The 25,534-nt window shown below is 43.5% G+C and overlaps 1 protein-coding gene across 5 annotated transcripts; it reads right to left on the reverse strand.

Moving 5' to 3' along the window:
- Positions 1–1,927: 1,927 nt before the first annotated feature.
- sema6d (semaphorin 6D) lies at positions 1,928–23,781 on the reverse strand. 5 transcript variants are annotated; one of them, XM_063472746.1, is made up of 20 exons: positions 23,630–23,781; positions 16,587–16,758; positions 16,012–16,123; positions 15,277–15,337; positions 15,009–15,071; positions 14,786–14,887; positions 13,873–13,963; positions 13,516–13,635; positions 13,119–13,207; positions 12,056–12,273; positions 11,838–11,969; positions 11,053–11,208; positions 9,457–9,630; positions 8,933–9,073; positions 8,619–8,696; positions 8,416–8,474; positions 7,784–7,840; positions 7,107–7,289; positions 5,956–6,197; positions 1,928–5,836 (listed from the first exon to the last, which is right to left on the reverse strand). In XM_063472746.1, exons 2-20 carry the CDS (start codon positions 16,708–16,710, stop codon positions 4,718–4,720), a joined length of 3,321 nt encoding a protein of 1,106 aa, XP_063328816.1. In that variant the 5' UTR covers positions 16,711–16,758; positions 23,630–23,781; the 3' UTR covers positions 1,928–4,717. The 5 variants fall into 5 exon arrangements, with proteins under 5 accessions (XP_063328816.1, XP_063328817.1, XP_063328818.1 ...); XM_063472747.1 differs by lacking the exon at positions 23,630–23,781 and adding an exon at positions 22,740–22,994; XM_063472748.1 differs by lacking the exon at positions 7,784–7,840.
- Positions 23,782–25,534: the final 1,753 nt, after the last annotated feature.

Here is a 25,534-nt window from a genome sequence, read left to right on the forward strand (position 1 = left end):
CTGTGTTTGATTTGCCTCCACTAATTCAAAGAGACCATCTGATAAATTGAGAGGATGGGATGTACATCAGAATAGCAAGAGGTGCCTCTTTGTTGTTCCCCATTCCTAACCAAATCACACCCCAACCCCCGCTAGAACACCCAGAGGGGAGAATGTTTCCCTTGTGTGTGTGTATGTGGGAGAGAAAGGGTGGGTGGGGGTTGCTAGGAGGTGTGAGTTTTCTGGAGGTCCTGCAGAAATCCAGTGAAGGAGTACTTGTGTCAACATTCTGCTGGCAGTGATGAGCCACAAAGCCTCCTAGCCAAACATCCAAAGGGCCTCATCACCTCTCTGCAAAAAAAAGCAGGGCCCGCGCTCTTAGAGCCCTCCTACACAGCTTCTTTATATGCAGATTAGTAAGATGAGTTGGCTTCAGATGATTCCGGTTATTGATTTGAGCTTTAGTAGGACGTTAACACTTGAAATCGTGGTTGCATGTATAACTGATATTACATTACTGTATGTGTTTAAAAAAAGAAAGAAATTAGAATAAAAGAGAAGAGAACGCCCCCGGGCGTTGGATGGCTGGATGGCTTTGGAACAAGTGAAGAAGGGCATACATTTTGGATATTTTTGTTTCACAGCTTTTCCTGCTGAAAAACAACTCCCTCATGGCCTTTCATACCACACTTGAGTATTTAAGTAATGGGTAAAGATTTATATGACAGAAAAGTTCCTGTTTTTTTAATCTATCATCTATCAACTATAGATATTTATGTTCTTACAGAAGGAAAAAAGTAGGATATTTTCTGTGTGTTTTATAATTACAGGACAGTCTGGGCAATGAGCTGGCAGAAAATGTTCACATTTATTTATTATAATTTCAGCCCAAAGAACTGTGCTGACAGACTTCTTTGCTACAGCAGCATTTCTTTATTATGTAGATAAACTGAGACATAATGTTGGAATTCAACTTATTGTTCTTATATTAAGATATCTCAGGACTTTAATGTGTAGTTAAACTTGTAACACTGACAGAAATTTCGCTGATCTGGCCCATTTAAGATCAAAGTAGGCTGTATGCGGCCCACGATGTAAAATAAGCGTGACACCCCTGGTTTAGAGAGCATTTGTGCCCGGCTGGATTCAAACCGGGGATGCTGGCGTTTCGTGATGATTGTGACATCTAACGGCTGCAATAGATTCCCCTGCATCCACGCTGTCATGTTTCAACACTACATCCTATGATAACACGTTTTATTTATGAATCTTTTTGTATTTTTATTGTGTTCATTTTGCAGTTCTAGACTTTGTTATTATATGTGCATTTGTTTCATATATTACATCCTTTAAAGGTGAATGAATAATCCCACCTCAAATGGCAATCACATTTTTTTCGCAGTTCAACAAACTGGATAACATGAACCCGTGATTGCCTCTTCTCCAACCATCACTTGTTTATTCTTTGTTGATGTTACCCACAGCTTTATCAGTGCATAACATAAACTAGATGTTTGCGCTGCATGCATCCAAATATATGTGGGTGCTACTTTTGTGTGCATTCCACCACAGCTCATTGGTGGCTTAGATCTTATCCCCTGGGGAGCAGTTAGTCCAGATGTTCGGTGTCTACAAGAACATACTAGTTTGGAAACTTTCCCACATGCTATCTGGTGTGGCTGACTCTGTGCCGGCCCCAGACATCTAAAAATAGTCTTAATCATTCTACAGTCTGCTCCCAGAACCCAGCTAGCTACTTCCTTTCCAGTCATGTTGCAACTACCTACTACATTTCACCACCAGATTCACAAGGCCCTATCTGTCAAATCTGAACCTTCCTCAGTTGTCCAGAAACACGATAAACAAAGAGATGGCTTACGAAACCCAGCTCTGCTGAGTTCATCAGCAGTTCGTTGTGAAAAACACCACAATGCCACCATTTCTGTGCAGTAATGTTTTATTTCAACTATACATGCCGTGTTAAAAAAAGGGGAAAAAAAAAACAACAACAAAAAATATCATGAAACAAAGACCATCATTATTATTATTTACACATTCACAGTACAATTTTACAACATATCTACACGCTCAAATACTCTGGAGATCAGCTGGCCTCTCATCGCCACGTTGCACAGTATTTAAATTAGAATTACATGACAAAATCTGGTTCATCTGCACGTACACCAGACTGAAATATAAAGGCTTCAATTTAGATTGCAACTGAAAGACCCAGTTCATATTGCAATGTACAAGGCAGTTGAACAGTGTATGCTGAGTGTGTGTCTGTGATGTCAGTGTGCATGTGTCGAGTAGAAAAGAGACAGCCCAGACTCTGGTTCGATGACAGGCAGAAAGTCTTTACATACAATCATCACTTGTAAACAAAATGTGGCTTTGGGCTTGAACAGGCAACTGACGCTCGAATAAGATTGCAGAATTCACCCCCCGCCCTCACAAAAGAAAAAAAAAAAAATTAAAAATAAGTACCCACTGCTACGAGAAATGATCCCTTGGTCGTCACTGCTGGCCAATAGAAACAATTCCTGTCCTGCAATCCTGGGGGAATTACAGATTCCGGGCGGCCATGCCAAAAGACGGCTTTTGTGTGAACACTGTTTTAATACATCGGCTGTGGGCAGGATATGCTGCGTTGAGCTGACTGCTCCACAGTGCAAGGTCTCACCACCCTACCTACATCCCACGTTCAAGAAAAATACATTCACTGCATGGCACCTTTACCTGGTGGATTAACACCACTCATTTCAACACCGGCAGTAAAGGAGGAACGAACTGATTTATATCCCAGTAGGTGTTTTTGCTTTCCCTTTGTGTGACTCGCATCCACAAATGGAATGTTTGTCAGTGTGTTTTCAGTATCGCTTCAGTTTAGATTTCCGACGCGCATCCTGCTAAAATTTCAATTTGCTTATGTAAAAATCACTCATATAGCGAGCATATGACATAACATACAGAGGACCAATTGACGTTGCCAATATTATATACTGTATTCGTGAATAAGGCACACAACGCACAGATTCGGGTTCACTTGCCTAAAAATATTTATACTCCTTATTTATAGTATTTTTTTAGTATATACAGTATCTTGTCATTCCCAGCATGACTCATTTGGACACATTGATAAATGTAGTGTTGATTGTACACGGGGCCACTCGCAGGAAAATCTGCACAGGGAACATGGGCTGCAGAACCGGACAGATGACAAAGATGGTACATCCATGTATTGTTCTAGGTTCAGTTAAATATGTCGCAAATAGGATTTAAAGTGGGAGGAAAGAACTAGCATTCTTCTATCAGGGGACACGCACACACAGACATTTAACAGAATAAACCTGCCTTGAAATGTTGAATTCAAATATATGGGCTAAACCATTGGTGTTGCTTTAGTTTCAAAATGGTAAATTCTTTAAATAAAATAGTAAAAGATTATAAAAGCAAGTCATTTTGTTGGAAACCCAGTTACAGAATGAGATGAAAAATGCATTTTCTTTTAATACCATTGCTACATAAAGACAGAAGACTCTTGAACCACTCTTGAATTCTTACAAAGGGGCAGTGGAGGTTAGAGGAAGTTTCAGTCCCAGAGAGAGACATCTTATTTCATGTATCAGTGCGTTTGGTTGCTTAAAACTACTCCTTGGCCTCTGTCTGCAACACAACACAACACAACACACACAAACGCACACACACACACACAAGCAGATGTGCACACCCATGTCACAGGCTATCCTCGACTGGTAGGGGGAATACATGCATCAGGGACAAACTCCTATATCTGAAATCAATAGCACAAACCAGTGAACAAAATTTGAGTTGGCCATTTCTGTGTACAGCCAGCATGACCAATTCGCCACAACCTAATCTAATTACTAGGTACACAACAGAGTGACAAAGAGGTATGACCTCAGCTCTGTCCAGGGGGGTTTAAAGAAGATCAAAGAAAATATGTTGTTTTAATGAAAGACAGTGACTTAGGTCTTAAATGTCTTAAGGTGCATTCTTGGGCAAGTGCCACTAATATATTTGCTGCATTTACACAAATCTGCTTTCCTGTCAGCCAGCACACACACACACACACACACACACACACACACACACACACACACTTTCTCTTTTCTTACAGTTTTGATCAGCTGTTTACGGCCACGTGTATCTTAAAACAACACACGCGCTATACGTTTTGATCTTCCCCTCCATCTGCCTTATGCCATCTTACAGCCAAAGCTAAGGCCTCTGGCTTCTCTCTGTTCACTTCACATTAGTGGGAAGACAGTGCTCAAGGGGAGTGACAAATGAGACCCATTCTTCAAGTATTCCACTGTTTTTTTTTTTGACCTGGTCCCACATACACCATCGTGGCCTCTGCTGGTGTCCTAAACCTCGCTCCAAATGTGGTAACGGGTGAGACCTAAGCCCAGATACACTGGGCAGCAGCAGATTCACCACTGTCCACTGATCATATCCTGTGGCTACTGTGGCAAGGGAGGGAGGTTGGCTTGCAGGGAGCAAAGAGGCCCCAACGAGTATCTTTGGCCATATGTATGACTTTCTGGTTTTAGTGTGAGTGAATGTGCATATCATTTAAAGGGGAAATACACCTCAAGTTGATACACAAACACACACTAGGCCTTATTCCATCTGTACTCCCTCCCCCCAAGCCCTCAGGGCTCAAAGCTCTACAGTCAAGGCCAAGAACTCACTTTGAAGTGTCCATGGTCTTTTAATAGCTGTACTTGTTGACTACTCGCATTTGTGGAGTCTGTGGTGAAAACCCATTGGGTTTAGGCGGCACATCTGGCTTTATTGAAGGGGTCCGTTTAAGCCCGGTGCGAGGAAGTGAGCCATGCCCACTGTAGCTGCTCTGTCTGGATACTGAGGGTGGGTGGGCTGAATGCATTCCTGGTGCCATAACTCCACCATGTGAATCAAGTCTAGAGGGGGGTGTCGGAGGCATGTAACCCCCCCTGTTCATACTGTGTTGGCGAGACACAGACACCCCCATGGTTACCCCATTTGGTGAGGTGGATAAGGAGTGCCTGTGAGATGCACTCCGCTGGAGTTGGTACCCCCCTCTTTGCCTCTCCAGGGTGCCCCCCATGCTCAGGCTTCCCGTTGGTGTAGTGGGCATGGGCACATCAACCCTCTTGGTGGGGCTGTGCCTCGGCAGGGAGGAGGAGGGAGAGTACAAGGAAGCTTCTCGACTGGGCACCTTGGGGGGTATTTCAGTCAGTTCCTCCATGGGCTCTAGTGTGAGGTGCTGCCTTGGGCGGGGTACAGATCCCTCTTGAAGAATGGCCTTGGGGTTGGCCACGGAGTCATTGAGGTGTTTTAAAAGGTCATTTAGGGTATTTCTGGCATCCACAGACCTCTTCTGGTCTTTCTTAGTTCCCTTAGAATCTGGGTTCTTAAGCTTCTTTTCAGATGAATGTGGTAGTTCTTCCACATTGTCATGGCTGGGGTGGTCATGTGTAGCGTTGGGCAAGACCACGGCGCTTGGGATGTGCGAGTGTCCCAGGGCGAGGTGAGGGTGGTGGGAGCTGGAGTTAGCAGGAGTAGGAGAAGAAGGAAGGAACTGAGGACTCTTGGCAGATGAATTGGACTCCTTACGGGACCCACTGACCTTCCCATGTGCCCTCTCCCACTGGTTTTTAATGGGCTGTAGACCTTTCTGCTGAAGCACAGGGGTAGACTCTGGTGTGGGCAGAGCAGCCAACTCGGGGGGCTGACATCCATCCCGCAAGATGACGGTTTTAGTGTCACCGTTGGGCGTGTTCAGGTCTTTGCCAGTGCTGAGAAGATTGGTGTACAACTTCGGAGAATCATTGTTGGTTTGGTACTCCTAAGAATGTGATAATAAAACCAAGAGTAAGATTAGACAGTTTCACATCTTGTTCAATGACTCTTCTCCACAAAAGCCGTATGATTGAAGCTGCTTTTTAGTTTGTAGTTTGGCTGTACCTTTACAGGGCTATCGAAGAGGCCATTGAGCTTGACAAAGCTTCCAGTGGAATCAGAGCAAGATGGTGCAGACTCTGCATCCTTGTGGACATGTCTTGGTTTACGGAGGAATGAGTCTCGGTAGCAGAACACAATTAAACCTGCCAGTAGGGCACCCATCAGAAAAGCAGCAAACACGCAGGTGATCAGGATGTTCATGTGGACCATCTGGTTGGTCTCACCAGCTTGTATATCCCACACACCTACAAAACAGTGAGGCATCAGTTAACCCTCTGGCGAAAGGACTCCGTGACGTGTACCCACAGCAGAAATGATATAGTATTGTGTGAACACAGCCATGCTTAAGCTTCTGCTTTTCGACCTCCACCATACAACGTAGTTAACCACAAATATTGTTACATTCATCCTAATCTAAGATGAAGAAGAAATATGGTGAAGAAGCTGTTATGTACCCACACCCAATTTGTCCTTCTTTAAGAGGAAATGTTATGTTAGTTCAGCCGGGAAGACTCAAAGTGTGGCCTTGACCCACGTTCCAAGACACTTTTTGTCATGCATCCAGCACTAAAGGGTTAGGAGTGCGCTCTTATCTCAGATAGAGAGCCAAATCAATCTCTTCCCGCAGGAGATCAACCAGCAGGAAATTGATCAGAGGAAAGTGTTTGCCATCCAGGTGTTCAGATAGCTGCTGCTCTACAGAAAGTTTGTTAGTAACCACAGACATTGAAAGAGTTAGTCATCCACCGTGCGGCCATGATGTGGTAGAGCTGGTCCAGTCAATGATTTACCAGCCAGGGTAATCTATTACTAGAACTAGGGTTAGAAAGTCTAACCTGCAAGAGGCCATTCCTAACAAGAGCTTTTAAAGAAACTACATTAGAGCAGTGTTGCGTAAAAGAAAGAAAGAAGATGAAGGAAATTACCATTTAAGTAAAGAAAAAAGTTATTATGAAAATAAAATATTAATCATAATATAAATGTTTAATGAAAAGACTAATATCTGCCATGCTATCTAAGGGAAAACCGTATTAGCAACCACAGTGTGTTTGCATATATGTGTACTTTCACATTAGCGTGGCTTAGTGACATTTCCTGGCAGCTATCAGATCAGGCTCAATGCAGCATGCTGGCTGCCTCCCTGTGGGCCTTACCCTCTTGGCCCCCTGGGATAGAGTCTAAAGAACGGGAGGTGGCTGGGTCATCCTGCAGCACAAAGCGTGAGCCGTAGAGCTCTGGATCAGGCCCAGAGCTGGGGCTCTGACTGGGTATGAGTACTGGGGGGTGTATGGGCCCACTGGGCTGGATAGTGACTGGCGCTGATGAAAACTCCATGTCTGTGGTGACAAACAAACTGTTAAACTGTGCAGACGAGTGAAAAGCATACTGTTATCATCCCAGTTAGTAGGCATCGGTAGAGTGTATGGAAAAACAAAAGAGTAAACTTTATCACAGTTTAAATGATTGTGTTTTCAAATACCAATAAATGTACATTTTGAACACAATTTAAAAAGGAAATAAGTGATGGTTAAAAGAGGAGTTGGTACACAACAGGAAGGTTGCCAAGGTATAGTGGGGTAGGCATGCAAGAGGGAGGATGGATCAGAACAGGAGGTGATGGGTGAAAAGGAGGAAGTCAATCGTCGCCCAGTTAGAGTGCTGATGTTGCCTGGTGGTTCGGTTATTGATGGTGATGAAAATGAACACAGGGAATATTAGCATTCGAGAGGTGTTTGATACGAAAAGATGAAGGGAAGCAGGGGTTGAAAGAAAAAGGCAGGAGATGCTGAACTCAAGGAAAGAAACCATTTGAGTAAAAGATCAAACTAACCAGAGGTAGGGTCGCCAAATGATTTGTAATCTGGCGCTGAAGTAGTGCCCAAAAATGCTAAAAGAATTAAAAGGGACAAGAAATCATTATAAGGAAACTCTGAAAATTAAAAGAAAAGAAAAATAAAACTCCTGAGAGACACTAAGAGTGCAGCTTAGTTTAGGTTTTAACAGGAAGTATATTAAGCACTCGGCCAGCAGTGTCATTTTCTTACTGGAGGCCCTCTGGTTCTGATCAATACTGTGGTTCAGCCATGGGTCATGTTTAGCTGATACATATGAAGGGACAGGTGCAGTGAAATCAGTCAATGTACATTTTCTAGCCGTGACATATCACAAGACCTCTGTCATTTGCACCGGCTGAACATGACCCTCAATTGTACATGTCCATGTTTCCGCCTCTCGGGCGGTATTAGTTACAGGTGGCCATGTACTCTATGTAGATATGTGTGTTAATACTGCACGTAAGACTAATGTAGGGGCAAGTTACTGGAGTGGTTACTGATGTGAGTGTGCAGGCTCATGGTGTATGTAGAGATGAGTTTGTGTACAGTGTGTGTATAGCTGCATGTGTGTGTGTGTGTTTGTATATGTCTGAGGACAAATAGCATGGCATGGAGATGAGATCGATACCTTGACAGTCTCCGAGGTGGGCCGTGTTTCCAAATTCAACATCCTGCTCATATCCAGTCCTGAAAAGATAGAGAGGGAAAGACATAGATAGAAACAGATATTAATCCAAAATAGCAGCAACAACAAAAAAAGAAATAAATATTCTTGTCATTTTCTCATCTGTAATATTTGCGCTTCATATTGCAGGTGGGCTGTGAACTCACAAAACACCCGGCTGTATCCTCTCACAGGCTCCGTGAAGCTTCCAGCCACAATAAGGATCCCTTGATGCAATGCAGGACCTGGTATGGCAAACACACACACACACACACACACACCAGAACGCCAGGTTTAATCATTCTGGAAAGAACGCTATAATCACTTGTGACTGACTGAACATTAACCACAAGGCACAAGGTAAAGCTGTTATCGTTGCTTTTATGACATTTAGCCGAAGAACAAAACAATAAAGCTATGACTGGCTGTACAAAGGACATTTTTATTTAACCTCCTACGTGTGCAGTAGTGCATCACTTACTTGTGGCAGGAGGAATGCCTTTCACAGCGGCTCAGGGGAATACGGATGACACAGCTTGAAAAGGCGACATAAAGGCTGTGTGCGTCTTTGTCCACATGCAGTGAGAGGACACGCTTGTCATCCTCACGGTTAGACAGGCACCTGGACAGGGTGGAGAGAAACCTAATCAGAGGTCTATCAGACCCGTCTGTCTCCTGTTTCAGTCTCGGAAGATTTAATCACTTGTTAGGTTGACGACTCACAGAAGCTTCTTCTTACAGTTTAACAAGAATTTAACCCCTGACTCCTGGCAGTGTGCATTTTAGCTTCCACAAATCACACACACCAGACTCAAAAAACACAAAAACACAGCAAAACAAAAACACACACACATGCACATGAGCACAAAGCTGACAGACACTGCCATCTGTGCCAGGAATCATCACTGTAAGAGTTGCTGACTCCACAGCCAAAAGACAGAAGGGGAAGAGGAAAAGAGAAGAGGGAGCAGACAGAGAGAGGGTGAAAAGTGCATGTGTGCCTACTTGGCCCTGTTGAAGATGTCTATTTCCTCCAGGAGCAGGCTGTCATTCAGAGACATGGTGGAGGTCTTGGCTAAAACCTTGAGGACGACCCCCGACTCAGCCCCGATGAACACCACTGTGTAGTTCTTGTGGGGTCCTGCTTCACTGTCCACAGCCAGCGCTGTCAGCCTGTACCTTTATACGTAGCAGAAGGCATGTGTTACTCACAGCAGGGGTTATTTCATGCAAAATAGGAAAGACTATTTGAATACACAAATCCCTTATGCTCACTGATCAACATAGGTAAGGCCTGTTTTATCATCTTTGTGTCATCTATGGATACTATTTACCAATTTTCCACTGAAGGACTTACTTCATGCACATTTGAAAAATACCAACAGATTCACAACAAATGTTCAGCTATCATATAGATCTGGGTCGTGAAAGATCTTGGCAAGATTTTTGATTACTTTTTATTTTTAGGAAGACTTTACTTGGTTATCCTTCCAATAAAGGTATGATCTGAAATAGGGGTGGGCGATATAAACGATATACGATAGAAACGATATAGATTTGGCCAACGATAGAAATTTTGACTATATCGCTCTATCGCGATAGCGCATGTTGACGATGTCATCAAGCTGCGCCTGTTTTGGTAGAAAGTATCACAGCGGCTACAACCATTATCATCAGTAAATTATGTTCTCCTGACTGAAGTTTGGCCCGTGTATAGCATCCTGCTATGCGATTGCATTTGTCCCTAACCACCAGAATCCCTCACGTTAACTTTTATCGAGTGGAAAAAAAGTTGCCGTTCATCCTCCAGCTTCACTGTGCTAATGTTATGCTAACATAGCTGTGTCGCTAGCAATCACGTAGCACAACATTATATACCAGGTAGTCCAACTTCGGTAACCCTGCAAACGCCACTGCTGTTTAGTTTTCTGTCTTCATTTATGTTGGAAGTGGTAGCAGAGCTGTACGTTTTAATTAGTTTCAAAAATCTCTCAGTCAGAACATGGTATGAAATGTTTAGGTATAAACTAGCGAGCTAACTTCCTGTTAACTTCTAACTCCGTTAAATTTAATAAATTCTGTTTTCATGGATGCATGGATGTTAAACTTAATTGTTACACCCGATAAAGCAGCAACGCTGATGATTTAATTAAAGATGAAAGAATTTAGACTGTTTTTAACTCTCAGTGTTCGTTTGACTTTGGGACCTGAAGGGGACGGAGTTTTGGACCCAGATTACTCCTCACTACGGCAGCCGTAATGCTCTGACAATCCATCAAGCAGTCCATCAGCAGGCTTACCAAAGTTGTACTAAAACATTTTTTAACAGATTTCTACACGCCAAAATCGGTTCAAGGTCAGTGAGCACAACCAGAATTCATACATAAGGCACACTCTCGATTTTTGAGAAAATTAAAGGATTTTAAGTGTGCCTTATAGTGTGGAAAATACGTTATACAGAAGAAAAGAATATATCGTGATATATATCGTTATCGCACATGCTTCAAATTATATCGCGATATGAATTTTAGGCCATATCGCCCAGCCCTAATCTGAAATCACAAGTTTTAAATGTAAGATATATGCTCTTTATGTGTTTACCTGACCCGTGTCTTGGTGAACCAAGGCTCATCTCCTATAGAAGGCACAGCTGTGTCCATGAGGGGGTGGGACTTGATGAACTGCAGGGTATCGTCCGGGAACTCGACGGAGCTCTTAAAGGACGCAGCTGGACCGTGACCTGCACAGCTCCCGGGTCTAGGATAGAGAGTGCCATTGCACGGAGGGCAAAAGGTCAAAGATCAGCCTATATGATCGCACACCAGGGAGTAATAATAATGTGTTCTGAGATGGATGGAAAAGTGCCACGAGAGGGTGGGGGAGAGTAGCAGGTGCTTATTAGGATCACAAAAAGACCTCAGCTGGAGGCATAAAATATACATATGCATGGTTATCCTCCCATAAATGATTTACTGGGGTAATTACGTGCTTCGTGGACTCTGTGTTTTGTACGCAGGGCAGGGCTGCAAATATAGGCGCTGACTGTAAACAGGTTAAATATGCAGCGCATCCAATTATACTAAATTAATTATTTAATCGTCAGCAGATGGTAAATGTGTGTGCTGGGTCAAAACTAATAACCTGGTGCAAAAGATTTCATTTCACTGGGTTTAACCTGGACAAAGAAGGGTTAAGACAAGGTGAAAAATGACAGGCGGTAAACAGCTGACGAGTCCAGCACCACATCTGCTCGAAGACGTGCCACGTTTAAAATCTAAAAAACATCTTTGGACATCGCCCTCTTAGTTTAGTTTCTTGGTTCCACATACTTAGCAAGGTTCAGAATTTGGATATTATTCTGAGGAAGAGAAAAGATAAACTGTTACCGAGGTTTGGGTAACTTCTCCTCTGGGAACGGAGTCCACACGGAGTCAGGAGTCTTCTGCTCCTTGAACCGGCCCAAGAATACTTTTTCTATATCAGCCATGGAGAAGGCACACACCGCTGACCCTGGAATACTGCAGAAAAGGAAAAATATCTAGATAAAATCCCCCGTTTGTTTTAACTCTGAATTCATCCCGCAGCAGCAGCAGCTACGGCTCACCTGTTCATCTGCGTGGTGAACACACCCACCACAGAGGGAACCCCGTTGATGTCGATGATGTCGGTGATGGACTGGAGCACATCAAAGTAGAAGAAGGACTCCCCCGGCACGGAGCAGTTCAGCCTCGCCTTCACGAAAGAGGTCCAGTGCTTCTCCAGCACCCTCTGTGACCCACCCACGTCATTTTTACAGATTCGGGCCACGCGGGAATACACAACCTGTGAGGTGCAGAGGTTTTTTTGTTGTTGTTTTTTTTTCCCCAGAGAGGACTGAGGCGTGTGGATGAGGAGGGCATCTCAGTGAATGCCACTAAAAACACTTCAACATGCTGAATAATGCATCTCCCCATCCTGTAGCAACTCAGCACAGATGACTTAACAAACAGACTCTCTCATATTTAACTTGTTCACTCTGACTGGAGCAAATATTTTAAAAAAAGAAAGAAAAAAAAACACATGCAATGGGCCTATACTGACTTAAAGCTGGGCCATGTGTAAGTGTGTTGGACTGCACATACTGCCAAGGCTTAAAGCATAAATCAAGTATGATAAAGCAGTTGGCTTGGATAGCTTTAATTATTTACCAGTGCAAACCTCCATCAGAGCCCAGGTGTCACCCCAGCATTAGTTGGGTTGAAATATTCATAAGCTGGTGGCTGATGGAGGATGCCGGCTTCCTGTGGCCCGGCCAGCTCAGGATGAGGCATGGTCAAATCTGAGGTTGGCTTCAAACATGGGACATTTATAATGCCATCTGCGTGTGTGTGCCTCACAGGGAGAGGCGTACACAAAAGCGTGCAATCTCTGTGAGACAAATCCTCTCCACTGTGTAATGGTTTTACGTTAGTAGAACATCCCTACCAAACACTTGTCGTGAAATTTCTCGGGTATTCTAATGTGATGTAGTGTCAGCGCCTGAATGGGCCCCCATTACCACCGGGCCCATTTGTGGCAGAAACGCAGGCACTGAGGGAGGCGTAAAGCTGTAGTCTTGGATAAAGGCCTGCATATGCTGTCTGTGTGGAATATGTGATGCATTATAAACGGCAGGTGCACTGTCTTACCTTTCCCAGATTGCTGTGCTCCACCGCGATCTCCCGGTAGAAAAAGTACACATAATTCCCATACTCTGCAGCATGCAGGAAATGAGGTTCTGAAAGAGAGACAGAGGCAGAGAGTTGAAGTGTATTTCTGCACTGTCACCACCACTGTGCATGTTGAATATTTCAGGGATTTGTACAAGGCTGTATATGACTGGGGGTGACCTAGATTGCCTGTGAGAGAACAGGCCATATCCTCCTGGAGCTTGGCAAGGCAGGGGAGCTCTCTATCACTCCAAAAACAACCCTGACAGCCAGCGCACATACATATACCACGTAAAGGCACCATGAGCATCGAGCTAGCTGGCAGGTAGACACATGTATCTCAAGTGAAGTAAGAGGAAAGAGAAACAAGGATTACCTTTCAGCCATTTGGAGTCATACTTGATGGTTCTCAAGGCTGATCCATCACCCATACTCCGATAGATGACAGAATCGCTGGCCTGGAAGTCAGCTACAGTTGCAGAATACAGCTTCCCTTCTAAGAACAAAAACAAGAAGGAAACACAGTCACCAAAAAGTAGGATGCGCTGCTCTTGGATCCTTTGTTGTTTTGTCTTCTTTTATAGAGCTTAATTGGCCGAGTTGCTAGCGCTGCAGGCGCAGTTTTACCGTGGCAAAGACACAGAGGTGATAATGAGAGCGTAAGTAGGAACACATTAGTTGTTCTTTGGCGAGATGAACTGCGTGCGTGGGCGGGTGTGTGCTTGACCCTTACCAGCGAAAAGGGCAACGTTGGTTTGCTTGGAGTCAAATGGGCACCGTGCCAGTCCATTGATCTCTTCCCCATCAAACTCTAGGTTATCCAGCTGAAGGGAACAGAGCGATCACCCACACATTAAAAAGAGCTTTCTCAAGAGGCACGGTGCAAACAATCACACACAGAAGCACCGGTGCACACATAAATCACTGAAAGGAATCTAGTCAAATTTATTAAAAAAAAGATAGTACAGGAAGTAAAACATTGCTGTTTATCTAGTAACAGTCCACATTTGGTGTACAGTGGTCCCTCCCTATAACGTGGTTCACCTTTCGCAGATTTTTTTTGTACAATTTTGCATGGGTTTTTTTCCCCCTTTTATTTTACTACGCAGTGTTCTGTGTCCTGATTGGCTGTAGACCACTGTCAATCAATCTCGTGCCATGTCTCCTGTACAGTACAGAATGCATTCAGCTTGTCAAATTTACATAAATCTTCGATCGCTAGCAGTGTGACTCTGAAGTGCTGTACTGTATGTTTGTAATTTTTCTCCACAACGAACACAACAATGTCGGCGAAACGTTTTGCACTGTCAAAGGCAACCGCGGGTGCCTTTGGCTTCATTTGATAATACTGGATTTATTTTTCTACGAAGGTTTGAACGGAGAGTGTTTAAACAAGAGAGAAAAAGTGTGAAAATGTTCATGCCTGTCTGAGAAAAGTGTATAAAGTGTGTAGTGAGGGGTTTTACAGCCTTAAAGCATCTATAATAATTGTAAAAAATAAAGTTGGCTACTTCGCGGATTTCACCTATCGCAGGTTATTTTTAGAACGTAACTCCCGCAATAAACGAGGGACCACTGTATGCTGTTGTACACAGCCTGCATGAGCTTTGCCTAATGAATCACAGGCTCTGACCCTGAATACTGACCCTGTAGTATCTGCACATTGGGTTGAAGCCATTAGTACCACAGATGAACACCAGGTCATCATTTCTTGGAACCAGAACTTTGATGAAGTTGTGGCACTCGTCCTGGAGGAAAATGCACAACATTAAATTGTGTTTTCAGTGGTTCACAGTTTAACTTTCTGTCCATGTCATGGGTGACCAAACAAAAAGTGTGCGGGTTAATGATTTTTTCCCCCCTACTTACTCTGTGTTTTCCCTTCACAGCACACATCTCTCTGTCAGCTTGGCCCGATCGCCATGTTAGTTTCTGTAAAAAAAAAGAAAAAAAAAAGAAAAGAAAGAACAACAACATGAGGTATCAGACACATGCGTGCAACATAACACGCAGGCACACACTTTTTCCACGCTCTCATTTTACCACCTGTCCACTTTGTGATGAGTGGTTCAGTATTTTCTATGAAGCCCTTTCAGTATTTGTGGATTGAGAGAGCAGCTTGTGGCGAGAATCTTACCCGGTAAGGAATGATCTCATTCCTGTAGGATTCTCTCAGGCTGACCAGGTACACCTGATCTCTGTGGACGAACAACAAAACATGCAGCTCAGTGACAACAGGGAATATATGCTTACTTACTGGGTCTCTGTGTGTGTGTACATTAATCAAAGTATTTTATTATTCTCCCAATTATGAGAATATTTTGTGTCCTTATCATTAGAAGGCCTCATTTACTATAGAATAAATAAATGAATAATAATGAATAATGAAATTTTACATTTTTATCAACAAATACACAACACAATTTCACTTCACTTTCAGTAAAAATATGCACATTTCTAGCACACCATCTGACAACACAGATACATGTGGTGGTGATTACAGGGGCTCCAGAGGGGGAAGGTGTTATACTGTTAGATGTCAAAGTGATTTCCTGCTACAATATTACAGTAGTGCTAGTGGTCAGATTAATCCCACTGCCCATAAATAGCAAAAAGAAATGTAAAGATGCCAAGAAATCCCTGACAGCGCGTCAGGCCGGGAAGATAGACGCCTTTACTGGATCAATACCAGCCATATACATCAGATGCACGACCAGAAGCCAGAGATCCAATAACGCTAAGAGCTCACCCTCCCCGCATCCCACCCCTTTATGCCACTGTTTACCTGCCAAGGAGTGACTGAGTATATTGGTGAGGGGGAGAGGTGTGTGTATGTGTGTGTGAAGACAGTATGTGTGTGTGTTGGATTTACCTGCCAGCGATGAACAGAGTGTCCTGTATCGTGGTCATCAGCTGAAAGTCAAGGCGATGCTGGGACTCGTTGCCAGAGGGCCTGCCTCTGAATACAGGGTACCGCCGTGAAACTGCAGTGACAACAAACATGTGCTATTAACGGGAGGCTAATGGTAAAAGCAAACAGTGATACGCTGATAAACCACCCTGTTCTGATTAAACATATAGTTAGATATGGGAATTATGTGTACGTAGACTCAACTACAGTCTCTCCAATCAGACCTGTGCGTCATTGTAATGTTTTTGTGTGTTCGATAACGGCTGCCTATGCCAGCATACCACTCTGTTATTCCATTACATCACAGCAGATTGATTTTATTACAGTGGATATGGGATGCTAGCGTCTAAAGTATGGACCCGATGAGAGGGAGGAGGCGCTAGTGTTTGTCTTAAGTTTTTGTAACAATATTCTGAGTGGAGCAAGTAAAAGGTTTACATGGGGATTGTCATTATTTTATTTATTTTTTTGAGTGACATTCGAGTAATTATAATCTCAACCCGGTCTCTGTTGAGCTCATTTACGGGTGTACTCACAGTGCGCGTCAACGACATCGAGGGGTACGATGTCCTCCGGGAAGCTGACTGCGAGGAGAGTGCGCGAGACTGTCAGTAACAGCAGCAGCAGCTCACTGAGCAGAAGCGCAGCTTTCTGGCCCATGTCTGCTCACAGTCGACACTTCCTGTTTCACACTGGTGGAGATGTTACCTGGAAACACACACAAAAAAATGACATGCTCTCGTTACTTGACATGTGCTAAATATAATCTTTTGTACTGCTGTGAACTACGCGAACCAAGTCCAAACCCTTTGTTAAACTCGGAGCAACAACTGTCTGTTTTTCAAGCTTTTGTGATGCAAACATACAGTAAAACGCTCTCGTGTTTATTGATGACTGAGCTCTCAGTGGCAGCGCTTGGCACTTCCCCTCTACCTTTTCCTGCATTTGTTGTCTAAGGGAAGGTCAGCCAACTGACCGGTGGGGTGTCTCGGTGTGTGTTGGAAAGAGCGGAAGTCGACTCTGTTAGAAACGTGGCAGGCCTGCTGTCTCAGTACATCTGTGCTCTGATTGGTTTGTACTGGGCCAGGCTCAACACTAATCAGCACATTGCAACTTCATCATCATCACAAGTGTAGCCTCTGCTCTAACCTTAGCACACCTCTATCAGCGCTCTAGTTGTGGTTATTGCTCGAGCTTTTCCTTGGGGTCGGTGTGCTTTATTGCAGCGCAGTGATTCACTCATATTTGTATTATGAATTCCTACTCATGTACAGCTGTTTTGACATTGTAGTAATTTTTGTGGATAAAAGCTTGTACAGGATCTGATTGTAGACATGATACACCAGCAGTTACTTTGGCAATAATTTATTGTGGGAGTGGCAGGGGTTTAGTGTGTATGTTAGTGTCTGAAGGAGTACTTTAGAGACAGACTGTGTCTGTGCATATTAATGATCGGTGTACATTCAAATATTTATAAGGCAAACAAATTATTCATGCAGGCAAAGCCTGAACGGATATAAACAATTTACTGGGAGACGTCACACAGGCAGAGGGATGGATTAGCCAGGAGCGCACTTGGATACGCACACACGCGGCTGCACATACGTAATCACTCTTTCAAATGGTGTAATGCAAAGACTGGTGTGTGTGTTGCACGCGAACGCACACATGTACGCGTGCACACACACACACAATATTGACTCATTTTTCAATTAGCCCCAAAGCACACCTGCTCCAGTGCTGTCTGTGAGCCCAGCCTGCCAAGCCATTAGTGCTTTGATTGATCCACACAGGAAACATGGCAGATCAGCAGCCAGAGAAGGCAATCCATAGACTTCACCATATCACTGTAGCCGCGAGTGCTTTGTAACTATAAATCGAGCCACCTTAATCTTGATATTTTTTGAAGAGCCTCAAGCTTATGAAAAAATGTCCAGAAGCTTAGTTTAAAACACTAAATAAACTACAATGCATATGGCTGTTAAGTGAATTAATTATAAACACACATGGCTGTCAAGTAGAAAATGAGCCGCCGCGAGGTGTTTACCTGACAGCCACAATCGGCATGTCATCTTTTTGTTAGAATGTAGATGGCATAACTAATTTGTTGCACAACCTTTGTGCCAGCATGTTGATGTAAAGTACGCTGTGTGTGTGCGTGTTTTATTTTTTTCCAGGCATTAATAATCCAATTTTGGTCTAAACAGCTACTGTGTGATGGCATGTCACTAAAAAGAATGAAAGTAGTGGTGAGATGGAATCGGGGTAATGCCAACATGTTTTAATCATCACCAGTGTGTAATCATGGCTATTCAGGACTCTGTGGGATACTGAGGCCTTTGAAAGAGCAATGTCATTATGACTGGATAATGTGAGGCATGGATGAGACAACGCTTAATCTCAATTAGTCCACTTAGTGGTTAAATTACGGGTTTGATGTTTTGGCAAAAAAAAGGGGGAAAAGGGAAGATTTTATGAGGACCAAAAGGGTTGTTTGCTCTCTCTATAACTACAAACATCAATAATGTTAAAGCAGGCACTAATTCTAATGTAGTCACAAATGAATCACTGGGCAGAACCCATCCACAGATCTATGGATGCAGTTTCCCCGATCTGTGCAGAGCAGCAAATGTAAGAAACTTGATCCTAACGAGGACTGATGACGCGACTCTGAAAATCCTTAAAAGCATCACAGCTTTTTTTTCTTTTTTACTTCCTCATTCAGACGCCTCTCACACCAGGAAATCTGCTGTGTTAAAACGCAGGCAATAAATAGCTGAATTTCTAGAAGCCGGAGACAGAAATAGATACCAAATACTCGACGGCTGAAAAATAGAGGCCCTGTGAAAGTAAATAAACCGAGCTCCGTGTTTCAATTCTATAGCGCTATCGTACACACTGCAGGCTGTACCTGTGGCCAAAAACCTGGCTGTATTCACAGGTAAATGGTTTCCTTACCTGTCAGAATTTTACACTCCTGCTTAACACGAGCTCTTCAGAAGCACTCACATTCATGCCACTTTTTCCCCTGTACCATTCTCCCCCACTAAACAATTCAGATGAAAAGAAGGAAAAAAAACACTCTAAGGAAAGGCGAAAAGCTCCCATGATTCCTTGCATGGTAATAGCCTTGCTGTGGAAGGCAAAGGCTTCCCTCAGAAACTTTAATGTAAAACAGAAACAGAAGACATTCAGAGGTCAGTGATCTAAAATTACTTCTCAATCTCTAGCGAGCCCAGCATGTTTTCTATTGACTATTCCTTTACGCTCTCTGGCTCCTACCGTCCTGTGTGTGCATGTGTGTACATGTGTGTGTGTGTGTGTGTGTATGCACACATATAGGCCTCAACAAGCCTGGAGACGCTGGGCTTGTCACGCATCTCACTGCCATTCAGTCTTGCCTTACTCTACCTCTGTTATTACAGGCTTTGCAGTGTCCTACAACCACGCACTTTCCCTGCTGATGTTTTTGGCTCAAACCCATGGTGTTAAACATGGGGGGAGGAGGGGGAGGGGGGATCGGGTGGACTGCTATTTCTGCTGATGGTGGGTGTAGGGGTCTGTAGCCCAATTCTGGTAGTTACAGGAGACGCTTTAGTGCTCCAAGCTTAAAATGACAGATTAACACATACCCTCCTCTTAGCTGTGCTTTCGTTGGCATACAGTACGTAAGCCATAAAATCTCCTCAATTGCAGCACTGGATGAATGTGTTTTTGCAGGGAGGTCCTATTGGGAGAATTTGGGGATAATAAAAGGATAGCAAACAACAGTAGTGCGTGAGGATTTTGTAATTGCGTGTGAATGTGAAGGGCGGATGTAATCCCAGCAGAACAAAAGGCTGCTGCTGCTGCTGCTTGAGGCTGCCTGACTTGTCATCTTGCACAACGGGAAATCGGATGACCCGGGAGTCCTTTTTTTATTTTTATTTTTACAAAGTTAAATTATTTAACTATGTTTGTCTAAACTGGGGTGGAACAAAATTTTGTGCTGCTATATATGGCTTTGATTCCTCTTGTGATTGATTTATCAAGGCGCTGTTGGCAATTGCGGCCACTTTGAATGGCCAATTGACCTTCCAGAGTGACTACTTCATGACTCCTTGTGTTGGCACTTATCAATGAATGAGGTTGAAGTAAAATTAAGTGAACTGACTCATGGTGGCGAAGAAACTTACAGACAGAAAATGGTGGACAGAGATGGAAGGAGAGCTATTTGGCTAATTGGACGCCATAAATTTGAATCCTGATGAAAACACACACACACACACACACACACACACACACACACACACACACACACACACTTATTACCCACAGTGATTTTTGTATTTACAAGGTCGTTTTTCTCCTTCGTATAACTTTAATATCATGCCATAGTTGATTACCTAGCATTATATCATGTAATGCATCTTTGTCGTGTCAGTTGGCTAATGATTGGCTCCTATCGTGACCTAACCTGTATTTCTGCACCATCACCTGTCCATGTATGACTGTCTGTTTCAAACCCACATGCATCCAGTGACACGGCTGTTAAAACTCTCAACTGTGGCCCTTGGAAAGTAATCAAGATGCAGCCACACAGGAGATTGAGCCAGCCAGATGATTAGAGCAGCTCCCAGACATGCCCACAAATGATTAATACTCCTTTTCCCCACTTGAGTAATAACAAGCACCCCCTAATCACAGGCTGTTTACCTAAGGATCCCTTCTGAGGGGCTTGGTTGGACTTGTTGCTTCAGAGATCTGGCTGAAGGAGAAGGCTGTGCCACCCTAAACCGTGCTTCCCTCCCTTTTGTTCTCTACCTTGGCGAGAGGAGGAGTGAAACAGGAGAAAGGCTGTTCTCAGCAGTAGTTCTACTATTATAGAGCACAAAGAGCCTGTGCTGCAGGTGTGACCAAGAAACAAAAGGGGCTCTGGGCAAGTCAACACAATAGAGCCCCACCCCCGGTCCATGGACCCATGTTCCGAAGAGCTTTTTCGAGGCTGCGAAAGGGACTAAGAGGGAACAAAGCAAAGTATAAAAACGTGCCCACTCTGAACGCGTCACATAGGGTCTAACTTTCATCTCTCAGCCAATTAAGTATGGAACAATTTGATTTGTGAACAGCAGTTTAGGAAACTATAAGGCTACAAAGGGTTAATACTGATCACTGTATGGTTTAATGGTGGTTGTTCCGGGGTTACGGCCGGCTGTAGAGGAGGTCAACGGTGATCGTTCTGGTCACTGAGTTCTAACCCTCTGGAAAGTGAGGCGAAGTGAGACACACAAGCCAGCTGTGCTGTCAACAAACCCATGGCTTGGTTCTGATGTCTGACCCGGCCACAGTCTGATGGCCTTGCCGATATCTCAAGTTTGTCATTTCAGCAGTTAGGCTGAGCTCTCTGATCTCTGAGACATGGTTCAGCCAGCTGAAAGTTTCCAGGGAAATGCAAACATCCTCCTTTATCCCTTATTTCTATAAAAACTTAAAGCCTTTGGGAGAATTTATAGCAGCAACATTTTGACCACAAACCAACCACAGTTAAAAATGAGTGAACACTTCTGCCAATAAAAAATAATATATATGAGAAGAGCAGGTTAGTATGGCAACAACTACAAAATAAGCCCCTTTTGCTCTTTTACTTAATTTAGCCACATGTTCCTAAATCTTAAGACACAAATAATTAAACTCATCACGCCTGGATAGCTCCTTATGAAACAAAAGAACTACCTCGACTCCCTTGCTTTCATCATTTTTCCTCCGTTTCATTTTCTATTTTTCAAGTTTTGCCTTAGGATCTTCTTCTGCTGTTTTACGCACACGGTCTACGCAGCAGCCCGGGCTCGAACGCATGCATTATATGGACTGGAGCATAAAGGCATTCAAGTTTGGTCCGTGGTAAATCATTTCAGACCCCTTTTAGTCCACATGCACAACTCATACAAAAGACAACAAAGACGCGGGGGACATCTGTGAAGTGACAACAGTGATGGGGCTTCGTTTAACTGCCTCCATAGCACTTAATCCATTCACAGGGCAGGGCTTCCGTGCCACTCTGCCTCCAGAAAGGTTACGAGCGCTTTTGCAATTTATTATCCAATATGTGACTTCAGCAATGGATCAGGGGATGTATTATATGTTTTAAAGACATCAGCAAACGACCTTCATTTTCCACTGCTAGTCCTGTTTGCCTCTAATTATTTAACAGCCGTTTGTTTTCGCTCGTCTGCGCAGATTGCCTTTGATCCCAAGTTGATTTTTTTGTAAAGTCAAAATGCCAGAAAACACTTTTATTCCTGCTCTGAACAGTTTAACAGTTCAGACTAGAAACGCTTTGTTATTGGGACTGAAATTGTAATAAAAACAGGGACACTCGCCTGCACGAAAGGTTAAACGAAAACGTTTGCGCGGCTCCAATTATATTTCTATCAGCATGATTATAATCAGTAACCCATTTGCACTCATGCATTCGATAAGCGGGACGTTTTACTCGGAAACGTACTTGATACTCTTTTATAGATTATAGTGACTAAGTATAGCGCTCCGGATAGAGTGGCCAGTAGCAATAGGCTATGCCCTTTATTCAATCCAATAATATTAATACCAAAATTTAAAAAACAAAAAACACGTAGTTTTTTCTAAAAAACGAAAAAAGATGCGCTTTATCCATGGTTTAATTGCAAAAACAAAACACTGGGCACACCTACCTCAAGTATCCGATTTCACACATGAACGGGGCAGTCCAGCAGAATGTCATATTCCTTTGGTAATCCATTTGCGAGAAAACCCCCAGCATGTAATATTCCTGTTATTTTGCGCTCCATCCGGACCCCACTTTTCTCTTTTATCCAGTTGCGCACAGATTTCAGCTCCGCTCGCCACACATTATTGTGACTCTTGCCTCTGATGAGTCTCTCTCCGTCCCCGGGCCCCTGCGCTCTGATAAGTGAGCTTCAAAGCTCTGCCACGACCGCACCAGCCCCCCTCCTCCTCCCTCATACACTGTTACACCAGCCCCTTTTTCACTACGATTAACTTTGGAAACCAGAGGGAAAAGACATAAACATTAACGATGCGATATCCTTACTACGCCTCTCTCTGACTTAACTGATCTAAAACAACAGAGGGTGCGCGGAGAGCAAGATAGCGCATGTGGGATTTACGCAAAACTATCCTCTGTGATTCTTCTTCTTTAAAAAAATAAATAAATAAATACAGATATGGATCGCAGAAGTTTGAATTCACCGGTTTCATAGACAGTTTTAAAAGATCGGAGGAGGAACTGTAACTACAATTTTCCCCCCTTTACTGGGAGTGGAAAGCTTTGGAGCTGGACGGATTCATTTTGCCAGCCCTGTAAGGAATGAATGAATAGTGTGCTGCACGGAAGCACTAGTAAAAATAGTCCGGACCTCAACTATTTCTGTCCTGCAACCATCGGTTTTGCAGAGCAGCATAGCGACGTGGTCAGAAGAAATATTTTGTTTCCCAGCAAAGACTTCTCCTCTCTAGTTTTTTCTCCCCCCCCCCTCGACTTTCACTGCAAAATACGGGTGCAACAAAGAAGCCTGTGTCCACATAGCTGCAAGGAACTCACCTCATCGGAAATGATTATTTTGTATCCTTTCGCGTTGCCGTAATCTCCCAAAAAAGATTCTGCGCGTCTCAGTGAATCAACTTCTCCAGGCTGGGAGAAAAACAAACTAATGCACGGCAAATGGTGTAATTCGACCCGAGCCCTACCAATGAACAGCGCTCTTCCTCCAGTCCCTCCCCCAATCATCCATCTCTCCTCACTTGGTTCGGGCTTCTCTTCCTTGCTAGGGCTTCCTTCCTTTCTTTTCCTAAAGCATAGAGAAAGAAAACAGCGACCCTCCTCCCTCTTCCATTTCTCCTCCTGTGTGACCCCATATTCGCCCCCCTTCCCTCTTCTGTTAAAACCCCATCCCCCAACACCAAGTCAGCAAGAGCTTCTAGTTAAAATCTTTACAGCTGAGTTGTGGCAAGTGGACTGCTTAGTAAAACACAGCTTTAGCCATGTTTGGATTTGAGGAAGAGATTTAGCTCAAATCTGTGTTTAATTCAGCAGGGCATGGTGAAACTCGTGTTTTTTTTAATCATTAAAGATTACAATATTTTTGCAAAGTAGCATAAAAGTTTTACTCCTGTGCAAATGCATGCAACGCAGCCAGTTCAAGTTTTGCATGAGCATTATTCTTGTAGGGAAAACAAACAGCGAGCCTTGCTGCATGCACAGCAGCTCTGTAGTGATGTTAAAGTATCTTTTCTTTTCTATATGTGCATATGCAAATATCATCGTGAGCGTCTTCCCCAAACTTGACATACATGTGAGAAGTCATTTGGGCCAGGTTTGCAAACCCGACCAGAAGAGGCTCATTTTGACCCCATTAGAAAAGCAGGTTGGCAGATGTGTGAGGATCATTTCCAAATGAACATCCTCACCCACGATAGCACACACATACACACACAGAGTCCTGACAGGCCCTATTATGTTGCGAAAGTTTGATCTGTATCTCAGTACTTGTGTAGGAAACACTACTTTGCACTTCTGATATGCCCGATCCTGCACTTTGGCTCTCGTTGCGCGTCTTTGTCCGTGCTTGTCTCTCACTCGCTCTACCTGTTTCTGTAGAAATATTGTTCCTCAGTATTGGGACCTTTGATTCCATGGAATTTTTTTTCTTTCCTTTTTTGTCTTCAGGCGTTCTGCAGTTTTTGCCCAATCTAATCAGTGTTATTTCAGCTGAAACACATTTGTTATTTACGTGACTTTCATTCCCCTTCTTCTTGTCTCTCACGCCTCAATTTCTGCTCTGGGTTACTTCTGTTAGCAGTCCCCGTGTCCTGTGGGGACTGAATCAGCACGAGGTTCTACGTGAGAGAGGCACAAGATGGATTGATCAATGTGTCTAAGGGTTGCCAGATGCAGGTCTTGAGTGTCATGGTGGATGAATAGATATATGGATTTGTCGGTGTGTGGTGATTGGTGGGCCTATTGATTGGTCCTTTTTCCTGTGAATTGGCAGTTTTATTGATAGTGTAATGGCTATGTGACACCATTTCAGGAGAATTCGATGGCTTTTGATGCGTGACTGTTAGCCATCACAGTCAGCTTTTTCTCATAGTTTCTTTAATATTTTCTGCAAATTCAGATTAATTTTCACCAACGCAGTCAGATTTTTAAAAAAAAATTACTTGCAGGCTTTATGACTCTTTCCATCTGAGTTAGAAAAAGGAGCATTAAAACTTTGATTGGCCTGCTAAATCTTGGCTCTTACTATTGTTTTGGACGAGACAATTCCCATCTTTGAGCCACAGGAGAATGAATGATTTAATGGAAGCACAATGACACCGTCAGCAATGAAAGTGGAGCAGATGGGTGAATGACAAAGATCTTTAAATTTTGGGAGTATGTTTGGGTTGGATTGATAGTGGGAATGGTCAGATGAATGGTCTGTTTGATGGAAGATGGAGAGATGGA

The sequence above is a fragment of the Pelmatolapia mariae genome, linkage group LG1 (genome assembly GCF_036321145.2).
Source record: "Pelmatolapia mariae isolate MD_Pm_ZW linkage group LG1, Pm_UMD_F_2, whole genome shotgun sequence".
Classification (NCBI taxonomy): domain Eukaryota; kingdom Metazoa; phylum Chordata; class Actinopteri; order Cichliformes; family Cichlidae; genus Pelmatolapia; species Pelmatolapia mariae.